The 12,083-nt window shown below is 36.9% G+C and overlaps 1 protein-coding gene across 6 annotated transcripts in view; it reads left to right on the top strand.

Annotated features, from left to right (window-relative positions):
• kalrnb (kalirin RhoGEF kinase b) overlaps nt 1-12,083 on the top strand; it is a 93,388-nt gene that overhangs the window by 78,099 nt on the left and 3,206 nt on the right. For all 6 annotated transcript variants that reach the window (XM_079629275.1, XM_079629276.1, XM_079629277.1 and 3 more), the window contains 11 exons: nt 1,748-1,854; nt 3,291-3,357; nt 3,711-3,814; nt 4,780-4,849; nt 4,928-5,014; nt 5,096-5,188; nt 8,478-8,528; nt 8,646-8,723; nt 9,832-10,017; nt 10,511-10,682; nt 10,850-11,013. In XM_079629275.1, the coding sequence (XP_079485401.1) occupies nt 1,748-1,854; nt 3,291-3,357; nt 3,711-3,814; nt 4,780-4,849; nt 4,928-5,014; nt 5,096-5,188; nt 8,478-8,528; nt 8,646-8,723; nt 9,832-10,017; nt 10,511-10,682; nt 10,850-11,013 (1,179 nt within the window). The remainder of the gene's footprint in view (nt 1-1,747; nt 1,855-3,290; nt 3,358-3,710; nt 3,815-4,779; nt 4,850-4,927; nt 5,015-5,095; nt 5,189-8,477; nt 8,529-8,645; nt 8,724-9,831; nt 10,018-10,510; nt 10,683-10,849; nt 11,014-12,083) is intronic.

The raw sequence follows: 12,083 nt of genomic DNA, 5'->3' as shown, positions 1-12,083 counted from the left end.
GAGTCGGAAGTCGCAACGTTCCATTTTAAGATACGGGCCGATAATGTGAAAAAAAAATAAAAAAAATAAAAACAATTTTTTTTTGCTAATTTCAAAGAAAAGACATTCAAAAATAATCTTCCAAAGTTTCGTGGTCCAGATAATTGAGCAAATGTATTTAAATTACTATTAAACTTGACAAAGTTTTACTAAATTCGTTGGAAATGAACATTGCTTTTCTCAAATCCTCTCGTCACCTCTGAGCATTTCCCGGGTATCCCCTGAAACGTCACTATCTCTGCTCTCCAAATGGTGTTACACGTTGTATTGAGCCAATCAAAAAGTTTAGAAATGTACACAAACGCTGATCATTTGTCAATGGGAAGCCCCGCGGCACGCGATTGGTCCAGCCATCCTCCTGTCAGACTCGCAGCGCTCTGTGTAAACCCAATATTTACCTGTTGGTATCTACGTTATTATTTTGTTACACTGTTATTGTCAACTAGCCTACACACACACACACACACACACACACTCACACACTCACACACTCACACACTCACACACACACACACACACACACACACACACACACACACACGCGCGCGCGCGCACACACGCACGCGCACGCACACACACACACACGCACACGCACAAACGCACACACACACACACGCGCGCACACACACGCACACACACACACACACACACACTCTTTCTCTCTCTAGCTAAAATGTAGCACTTCTGTTCAATCTTTCTGATTTTTGTAAATCTTTATAAAAGTGCCTTTTAAAATATTTATTCAAATAAATACTTTACAATAATTTGAACTTCAGCCTGGTTTACTGTAATAGCATTTATATATATTAATATCTTTGGTCAAATTAAGCTGTAAAAAATATAGTTTATCCCTTTTAAATGCAATGGATTTTGAAAGATATCTACAAAAATACGGGCAAAAAACTTTAAAAGCTATTTTCTCAGGTTTCCAGTTGGAAAAAGAGGGCAGACGACCATAATTCAAATGTGTATATCTTTAAAACCATTCAAGGTATGACTTTGACTAGGATATCATTTGAAAGCTTATGATCTCCTCTTTCCATTGATATCAAAACCTCAATTTTGAAATTTGGGTCACTGTGACTCATTTTGCTGGATCAGGTCACATATATAAAACTTATATACAGCATTTACGATGCTGATGACCGTTAAAACACATCATCAGTCTATGAAAAGGGTCCATTTCAATAATTCAGCAACACTTTCACATGTTCACAGTCATATGACTTGCAGGTAAACAAATAAAATGACCTATTTTTCGTAAATGTTTTATTTCGATGGATATCGATATTTTTATGGATATGAGCCAGACAAAATTACAAAAGAAGCCCATCTGTTAAAGCCTGTTCACACCAAAAATTATAAATATAAAGATAGCTATAACAATAACTATATCATCAACACTTTAAAAATTATTTATTAATTTTAATTTAACATTTTTATGATTTAATTCATTGTTAGCTCTTCATAAATTCACAAACCATCTGATGTTCCTTCACTTTATTCAGTCAACCCACGACTTTTTTCAGATCTTTTAAATTAATAATTTAATTCAGTTCACCAAACCAGTTTGAACATTTTGTTCATAGAAGAAAGAATTCATTTGGGTTTGCAAATAACAAAATGTTTAGCTTTTCCTTTTTTTGGGCGTTCCTTTTCAGTTTTGATTCTTATCTCTCTCACCCACTTTTCACTTTCTCTCTTTCAGACTCCAGAGCCTGGCTCTTTCCCAGTGTTGGGTAGCGTGTCCCCGTCTGATCAGACGCCCAGAGACCCAGAAACAGAGCAGAAGAACAAGGCCATGAGAGGGCGAATGTAAGTACTTATCTGACCTGCTCAGAGCCTGAACAAATGAATTAAAGTACCCCTATTATGCTATTTTGAAGTTTCCTAACGTTGTTTTGGAGTCTCCTACAACGGGTTTACATGCATCAGAGGTTTAATTTTCTTATAATATACATTTGCGCATAACCACATTTTCAATGATTCTCAAACGACTCGTCAGAAGAATCAGTCTCTCTAAATCCCTCCTTTCCGCGAGCTACTCTGCTCTGATTGGCCAGACAGCTCAGTTTGTTGTGATTGGTTTCACAACGTACAGCGCGCGTGTCGAAAACAAAAATGCCCATTGCCATAACAACGTCAGCTCTGCATGTCCTGAGGCTTCCTTCACCGTAAACTAAACACAGTGACGAACAATGACGCCGATTTTACCATATCAATGCGAGGGCGAGTCCGATGATGAAACATTGGAAGGACTAGTTATTCAACCCGAACCTCCATCGCAAGGACGACTCGAGCAGGACGTTTCTCAGTTATACACTACTCAGTTTGAGGTGCATTATGAGATGTTGCAACTGTAATGCCTCAGCCTCAGCATTAACAAGTGCATGTCCATCAACAAACCGATTATTTCACTTGTACTTATTTATCTACCGAGTATTTTTCTAATTTATTACGGTGAACATGAGGAAACTGTATCAATAACTGTGCATACATTAGCCGAGCTCTAGTGTGAATGACTGATGTAACATAAACGTTGGTAAAACAAATCTTGCTCCATACTTGATCTTTCCTCAAAGTAGTGAGAACGACAATCTGCATTAATAGACACAGTTTTAGGTAATAGTGGCCCACCACTGATTAGAAGACGTATTTCAGTTAGACAGTAATAATGTGAGTTAGCCAGTTAGCAGGAGGCCTACACAATATAAAACTCAAAACTAAGTATTTTTGAACACCATCTTTCAAGAGCAAGCTGTTTTAACCACTGATTCTTCACACGCTCGTCCTTGGGCAGTGAAAAAAAAACGGGCTTTACCTTCACATTGTAGAGCACAGCGTCTTCTCGACATGATGCTGTCCAGTATGCACAGGAATCAGCTGCCTAGGGGTTCAAGTTTTCCCTGGTGTCTGCGCGCGTAATAAGTGGGCGGGCAATATGCTAATGTTTCGCCCTGACGTCACAACGAAACGGCTTATGACTCGTTTGAAAAACGATTCATTTCATTGGCTCAAGAGTCGACTTTTACTTTTTAAAGACAATAACTTTATATACGGTGCACTTTTAGATTTAAAAATTTCCAGGATGTTTTCATTCACTTAGAGCTATGTTACACACTACATGAAAGGTCATTTTCAAAAAAACATAATAGGGGCCCTTTAAACAACAAATAAAAATGCACATCTTAGTATACTAGTTAAAACCTGTTGATGTTATGGTGTAATCTCTTCATATCTACGATCTACAGGTTTGTGTTAAATGAAATGGTGCAGACAGAGAGAGACTATGTGAAGGATCTGGGTGTCATAGTTGAGGTATGTGACAGATAACAACAAAATCATTCAGAAAGGTGCACATATATTATCTGTCCTGTCATGACACAGCACATTTCAACATTTGGTTAAACCTCTGTGATACTTTTGTTCACAATCATAACAGCTGATTTGCATTAGTCACCTTATATATTAGTTGCAGGACAAAAATGAGTACAGTGATCTGAAAAACATAGAGTATAATGTGACATCAAGAACAGTTTTTTCTCCAGAGAGCCATATACAGTGCAAAGGGGTTATTGATAAGACTTTTCCTAAAGTGCCGCACTGAACCACAGAGGAAAATGTATTATTAAGTAGAGTTTCCAAATGTCTGCTTTTCTCATTATCCACAGGACTTTATGAAAAGGATTGGGGAAAAAGGTATTCCGGAGGACATGACGGGGAAGGATAAGATCGTATTCGGGAACATTCATCAAATCTTTGACTGGCATAAAGAGTAAACCACAGCTATTTAACAAAACCTAATGCTAGGCTAGAAATGATTTTTTTTGCAGCTGGTCAAAAACGAATAACTTAATTTAATAAAGGCACTTAAATACTCAGTGACGTTTTTTACTTTATTTAAAGTAACTAACAGGGGGAACATAATAATATCCTTATTAAATAAGAACTAAAAAGTCCAAAAAAGCTTTTTTTGTGGAGTGTTGATTTATATAATATATAGAATTTGATATATTTGGTATACTACCGTTCAAAAGTTTGAGGTTGGTAAGATTTCAGTAGATTTTTTTAGGATAGAAATTAATACTTTTTTTATATATAAATAAATTCATCTATAATGTAACAAAATATTAATTAATTAAATGCTGTTCTTTTGATCTTTCTATTCATCAAAGAACCCTGAAAAGATTCATAACTTTCTCAACTATTAAGCAGCGCAACTGTTTTCAACATTGATAATAATAAATGTTTCTTGAGCAGCAAATCAGCATATTAGAATAATTTCTGAAGGATCATGTGACACTAAAGACTGGAGTAATGATGCTGAAAATTCAGCTTTACCGTCATAGGCATAAATTACATTCTTTAAAAATATATAAAAATGGAATACAGTTCTTTTAAATTGTAATACTATTTCACAATATTACTGTTAGACAGTTTTTTTGCTCAGTAAAAAAATCTTACCGACCCCAAACTTTTAAACTGTAATGTGTATTCACTCTACAATGTTGTCACAGTCTTTCACACTATTTTCATAATATGGTGTCTTTTTCTAGATAAAAATAATAAAAATAATCAGCATGCAAAACGTATGCATTAAATTTCCGTGTTGATATATCAACAATAACGCACACTGAAGAAGGAAACGGACTGAATTTCTGATGGGAATTTTATTCCGTTTGAATGAGGGAAGTTTATACAGTACACATCACAAAATGTTTTCTGTTCTTATTTTTAAAGGTTCTTCCTCGGTGAACTGGAGAAATGTCTGCAGGACCACGACAGACTGGCCGAGCTGTTTATCAAACATGTGAGTTCGACAGAATAAACCCTGTGTGTCTGTGTGTTGTAGTAAACTTCATTCTAAATGGCATCCTCTACTATGCAGGAGAGAAGGTTACACATGTATGTCATCTACTGTCAGAACAAGCCCCGCTCAGAGTTTGTTGTGGCTGAATATGACGGATTCTTCGAGGTGAGTGTGATTTGAGCAGCTCAGTTCTGTCTCCTCTGAAGTAAAGTGCTCGTTTGCTGATGTTCTTGGAGTTTCTGTCAGGAGGTGCAGCAGGAGATAAACTCCAGACTGTCCATCAGTGATTACCTGATCAAACCCATCCAGAGGATCACCAAATACCAGCTCCTGCTCAAGGTATTAGCCACTGAATTACGCAATCATGATGAGACTTATACCCTTACAATACATACCATGCTAAACATAAGGGCTTTTCACACTTGAAATAGTTAGACCTGGGTCATTCTAAACCCCGGGTAAACGAAATCCTCATAATTGACCTGAGGTTAACAATTAATCCTTGGTATTCATAAACTGACGTTTCACACTGTACATTCATAAACCTTAGGTTAATGTCCTTATTTGCATATTTGCGGTGTCAGTGTCACTGATTGGACAAACGCTGTACACAATATGTTTACACAAAGGCTCTAACTTTGCGCATCCTCATTATATACTGACATCTGTACTATCAAGTTTGTCCTGAATGGACTTTTTGGACTATAAAGGCAAGAATAAAACAGTCTCCTCTTCACTCCAATTGTCAGGTTTTCTGTCGCTGTTTCACATTTTTCCCCTCAAACGCTGAAGCTACTGTTTATTCTACGTGCATTTTTTTACGACTGTCCAAAACATGTGAATGAGGCACGCTATTGGTTGAACGTTGCTAAGTGTATTGGACGTAGGCCAGTATGAGCTGTGCGTGTAAACCTCACTCCACTCGCCTCAAGAGGCACGCTTGTGACTGACGCTAGCGGCTGCGGTCTTTGGTGTCCTTGTTAGCGCGCCCGCCCCCCACGCCAGTGACCCCGGTTCAAATCCTGCTCGGAGCAGGTCAAGTAGGGCTGGTTACATTTGGTGCCGTGACCCGCATGGGATTAAGGTTTAGGGGCGTGAGTGTAACAGACGTAGGCCAGTAAGAGCTGTGTGTGTAAACCTCTTTACACTGGTCTCAAGATGCGCGCTAGTGACTGATGCTAGAGACTGCGGTCTTTAGCGTCCTTATTAGCGCGCGCGCATCCCATGCCGGAGACCACAGTTCGACCAAGTGTGGCACCGCAATGCGGGGTTAACAGCGCAAAAACTATGCTAACGCTGTCCCAAGAGACATTTTGAAATATTTTACCGGTTACATTCATTTTGCCGCAGAGACCTTTTATGTCCTATAAATGTGACATAGAATGTATGATAATTTGCGCATCTTTCAGTGGACGATACTGTTATTAATTGAAGTTATTAATAACGAAACATGGATGAATGAGATAGTAAATGGGATACGATTGATATTAAAAAGAAATATAAAAAAGCTATGAAAGAAAACTGAATCTGCTACTGACAGGCTACTTTCTGTGCGCACACTCCGACCCAGACAGCAACAGAGTGTCGGCTCAGATCCGGCCCACATCTGGTACACATGGATTCCACACGGCCCAGATGTGGGCCGGATCTGGGCACACATCTGTCTGGGGAGCGGAACACAGACAAGCATAGTAGCCACAGAATATGTCAAAATGCCTGCCTTGGTGAGTATTCATGTAAACACATTCGACGTAAGTACTGTGCATTGTTCTTCACTCACTCACTCACTCACTCACTCACTCACTCACTCACTCACTCACTCACTCACTCACTCACTCACACAAGAACAGGATTTATGCTACTTTTTTTGAAACTCAGCCTCATTTATGTAACTCAACCTCACAGTGGAAGCCCTCCACAATTAATTCCATATTGCAACTTATTTATTGTTTGTTGCATATTTGTTTGTTTTTAGTTGTTTTAGTTTTAGTTGTTTAGTTTTTTCTTTATATATATATACTATTATATTATTTGTTTGCTGTGGCTCTTTTGGAAAAATCCATTAACCAGAACATTTTTTTTTTTGGCTTTTCGGCCAAAAAAGGTTCAGACCCCTTGACAATAACCTGGGCTTAAACTCAGTGTGAAAAGCTATAGTTTTCTCCAAAACAGCTTAGACTTGCATTAAAACTGAGCCATATACTACCGTTCAAAAATCTGGGGTCAGTATGTTTTTTTTTTTTTATGTTGTTGCGTTAATGTCTCTTCTGCTCACCAAGGCTGCGTTTATTTGATCAAAAATACAGTAAAAACATTAATAGTATGTAAAATTATTACAATTTGAAATTAGTTTTTTATAATAAACTTTTTTATTTTAATAATTTTTTTTAATTTAATTTATTTTCGTGATGGCGAAGCTGAATTTTCAGCATCTTCACTCCAGTCTGATCCTTCAGAAATTGTTCTAATATGCTAATATTTCTTTGGTGCACAGAAAAAAAAGGAAAAAAATGATAACAATTTTAATGTCTGTCACTTTTGATTAGTTTATTGAGTCTTTGCTAAATAAAAGTATTAATTTCTTTGGGGGGAAAAAATCTTACTGACCTCAGACTTAAATGCCTGTGTGTTTAGGAACCATAATAATACAGACATTTGACTCAGCAACAATGCAGAATAGAGAATACCCTAGCCTAGCCACAACATAGCAGCACACTAAAAAACTCCCAGAAAACCTTATGTCAGCATCACACTTTTACTTTCAAGCCTCATTTACATTGTTGTAGAATCAGGGAGACTGTACCCACACACACGTCTCTCAGCGCAGCGGGTGGGCGTTAGCAGATGGTTTATCGAGGGATTTTTTCAGGTTCTTATTCACTTAAGTGACTAATAAAATAAGAGGCAGAGTAAGAACAGTGTGTGTTTATTGAATGTAAATCCCTTTCTCACTAAAGTTGCGCATAAACATACTCTCTACGGCAAGCCCTGAAGGAACAATTACGCATTCGTAATTCACTCTGAATTGTGTCCTAATTCAGTCTATTACAGTTTGCACTGTGTTCCTGGTTTTCTATTTTTGATGGGTGATTTGAGAAAAAAAAAAAAAGTCAGTTTTGTCTATCAAAATCTTTCATTCTCAAGAGTGTGAGAGATAGCAAAAGAGATTTTAGCAAAAACAGACACACACAATGCCCAAGCAAAATTATGTCTACAATAGTACTTTTTTTAATACATGTATTACTACTCGTATTATTATTATTATTGATAGTGGCAGCGTTATTTTGTATCATTAATATGCCATTATAATATACCATTTTAGTATCATTAATATACCATTTATTAATACTTTGTCTATTAATATAAACATTTTAATTTAGTTTTTAGTTTTTTTATGTCTTTATTTCAGTTTTAGTTTGAGTAATTTCGGTGCTAAACCGAAATTATGAATGTTGCTAACTGAAGTATAGTTTTTAATATTTTATTTGAGTTAACGTTTATTTTATTTAAATTAATGTGTATTTTTTAAATATATTTTTAGTTTTAGTTAACAATAACGCCATTGCTGTATGGTCAAATGATTATCCTATTGTAAGTTTCTTGTCTTTGCTTTATTTGTGACTTGAAGGACTTTTTGAAGTACAGCACTAAAGCAGGTCTGGACTGTAAAGAGTTAGAGGTAGGTGACTTAAGCAATTCTTTATGAACATAAATAAATCCTACACATCTCATACACTTCTGTTGGAAGTGTCCAGTGTTGTATTGACATGGCTGGTCTGTAACTTCTGTCCTGAAGAAAGCAGTTGAGCTGATGTCCCTGGTGCCCAAACAATGTAACGACATGATGAATCTTGGACGATTGCAGGGCTACGAGGTAAAACACAGAAACACTTCATGAAAATTGAATTATTATACTGTAATTATTATAATTACAAAGGTGAATTACATTTGCTTGACTGGCGGAAGTAATAAATGCTTCAACTTTACACTGACAGTTATTATTTCGCAAACCAGCATGATGCATCTAATAGTATAATTATATAGTACTATTATAATGCGAACATCAGGTTTATATTGGAAGCATAGTGAAAACTTGAATCTATATAAACTGGAAGCGCTAAAGCACCACGTCACCCTAGAATATTCACTAACAACGGACCAATCAGCTGTAAGCTTTGAGGCTAGACTTCAGTCACATACGGTAGTAATGGTAACATTAAAGGGATAGTTCACGCTAAAATGAAAATTCGCTAGTTGTTCCTTACATGTATGAGTTTCTTTCTTCTGTTGTACACGAAAGAAGATATTTTGAAGAATGGCTTCAATGGCTACCATGAACGGTGTGGTTATACCAACATTCTTCAAAATATCTTCTTTTGTGTTCAATAGAAGAAAGAAATTATGTAAATGACAAGAAATAAATGACAGAATTTTCATTTGTGGGTGAACTATCCCTTTAGCAAACTTTATTTACAACAGAAATCCATTAGCAAAACTCTAGTGAGTTTAGAATAAATACTTTTACACATGTAAATATTGCTACAAAAGTGTATACATATGTTTAGAAACAAAGCAATGATAAAAGTGTATACATATGTTTAGAAACAAAGCAATGATAAAATGTGGCGTCCGTCAACTAAACTGACTTTGAACTGTTTTGAACTTTGCGCTGTGCAGCACATGATGATGTAATAGACTAACAAACGAATGAAGTTCCAAATAATTGGTGCAGAAAACTGCTGTTATTTTATAGCGAGGGGGAATTTTCTGAAAAATTGCATCCAAAAAGAGTAAACTGCTACCTAAAGATGGCATACAGTATAAAGTCACAAAGACACACAGCCCATGTACACACTGGCAGCTAAATGCAGTCTACAAGCGCTCCCAAAAAATGCAGGTACCTTGACTTGATCTAGAAGATCACAGCAACAGAAGTGCGTGCTCGGATGATTGCTTAGGATTGCTTGTGTTTCTTTGCACAGGGGAAGTTGACAGCTCAGGGAAAGTTATTGCAGCAGGACACGTTCTTTGTGACAGAGCAGGACTCTGGCGTTCTGTCCCGCAGTAAAGAGCGCAGAGTGTTCCTCTTCGAACAGATCGTCATCTTCAGCGAGCTGCTTCGGAAAGGCTCGTCTACACCAGGGTACCAGTTTAAAAAGAGCATCAAGGTACATTCAGCACATGATTTATATATCATTTATACAAGCTGAATAAATAAGCTTTCCATTGATGTGTGGTTTGTTAGGATAGGACAATATTTGGCCGAGATACAACTATTTAAAAATCTGAAATCTGAGGGTGCAAAAAATCGAAACACTGAGAAAATCACCTTTAAAGTTGTCCATTTATGTTCACGATTGTGTTGCATCCACTCACAATTTTTTTTTTATATATATATATATATATATATTTAAGGTAGGAAATCTACAAAATATCTTCATGGAACATGACCTTTACTTAATATCCTAATGATTTTTGACATAAAAGAAAAAGCAATAATTTTGACCCATACAATATTCCCATAAATAGACCCATGCGACTTGACTGGTTTTAAGTCTTTTTTTTCTGTGTGTGTGTGTGTGTGTGTGTGTGTGTGTGTGTGTGTGTGTGTGTGTGTGTGTGTGTGTGTGTGTGTGTGTGTGTGTGTGTTGACCTTTGCAGGTGAACTTCTTGAGCTTGGAGGAAAATGCGGACAGCGACCCCTGTAAGTTTGTGCTGTTATCTCGTGGCTCATCTGAACGACTGGCGCTACAGGCCGCTAACGTCGACATCAAGAAAGAGTGGGTCCAAAGCATCCAAAAACTATTGGACATGCAGATCAATTTCCTCACCGGTGAGCACATTATTAAAAGGGTTCAGGGCGGTGGATTTTGGTATCTTTGGTAGTTGCTGGTTTATGACCAAAAAACAAACAGATCTCAGTGCTGTTTATTTCCTTTTTCATTTCTTTTTTTATTTCCGGGATCGTTCATAACCTGCTGCTTATGTTTTTCTGATCAGCTCTTCAGAACCCACAGGAATACCACAAGAAAGAGACTGGAGGATCTTTGACCAGGCAGCTGTCCAATAGCAGCCGTTCCTCTTCCTCTCACCCCTCCACCCCCCTCAAACCCAACACCGCCCCCAATGGAAGCCCCGCCCACAAGCCCAATAAGCATGCAGAGGTGAGCATGTTTTTTTTTATAGTTTTTATAGTTTTAAAGCAAATTATTTAATTAATATGGCAATTAATTAATCAAATTGATAACATATCAATGTTTGCTGAAGAAAAGCACCCAAATGAAGATTTTCAAAGACATATTATTGTGGCAGATGACAAAAAGTGGCTTTAGATAGGCTTATTGTTATTTTTATATTGCTTTATGTCCATATCATTAAACATAAGTATGAAGGTAAATTAGGAGCAAAACTCGAGAGCACGTAGATGTAAATTTGAGAACTTGTACAATAAATATTCGTACTTGTACGAGAACATTAACACTCACAGCTCCAAAGTGAAAACCTGTAAAATAAAAATCTGAAGTTGAATGTTGAAATTTGCACTTGCAGACAATAGTCACAAATGTGTAAAATGCCATTCACAGAAATACAATGACAGACACAAACTTGTAATATATATTTGCATTTGATCTTACATTCACATTCGCAGTATAACCTCAATTAGGCACTTGCAACTTCCCAAATCTGTCATTGCAACTTCAAATTTTGCACCTTGACTTTTGCTTCTCTTTTCGCGATATATTTGGTGCAAAACTGACTTGTTCACTTGCAACTCAGTGGCGGCGAGAGAGAAGGGGGAGCGGGAGCGGGTGTTCAAAGGAGCCGTTTTATTGGTTGGTGTCTAGCCAATGAAATTGGACTTCTATTGTACGCGATGATGTCACGAAACCCGTGTCCTCGGCGACACTCTGAAAGACGTATTGAAAGGATATATTAATGTAGTTTAAATGTAGAAATACATCATAAGGCTTTCAACTCAGATGTCATTCATTTTTAATGTTATGTTTTACATTGTTTGCTACACACAGGATTGGTCTTCAGTGCGTTGGCTTGATGAAGAGAAAAGCTCTGAAACGCTAACATGGCTTAATGCATTAGACTGGTATTAAAATAAATAAATTATATTATCAAACTCAGTAAACACCTGGACACCTGTTTCATATGTTTATTTTTTTTTTAATCCAAGTATTAATTGGTTTTTATTTCTGAAAAATATGTACGCTGCTGTTCAAAA

The sequence above is a fragment of the Phoxinus phoxinus genome, assembly GCF_949152265.1.
Source record: "Phoxinus phoxinus genome assembly, chromosome: 11".
NCBI lineage: Eukaryota > Metazoa > Chordata > Actinopteri > Cypriniformes > Leuciscidae > Phoxinus > Phoxinus phoxinus.
This window is presented reverse-complemented; position numbering and strand designations above follow the sequence as displayed.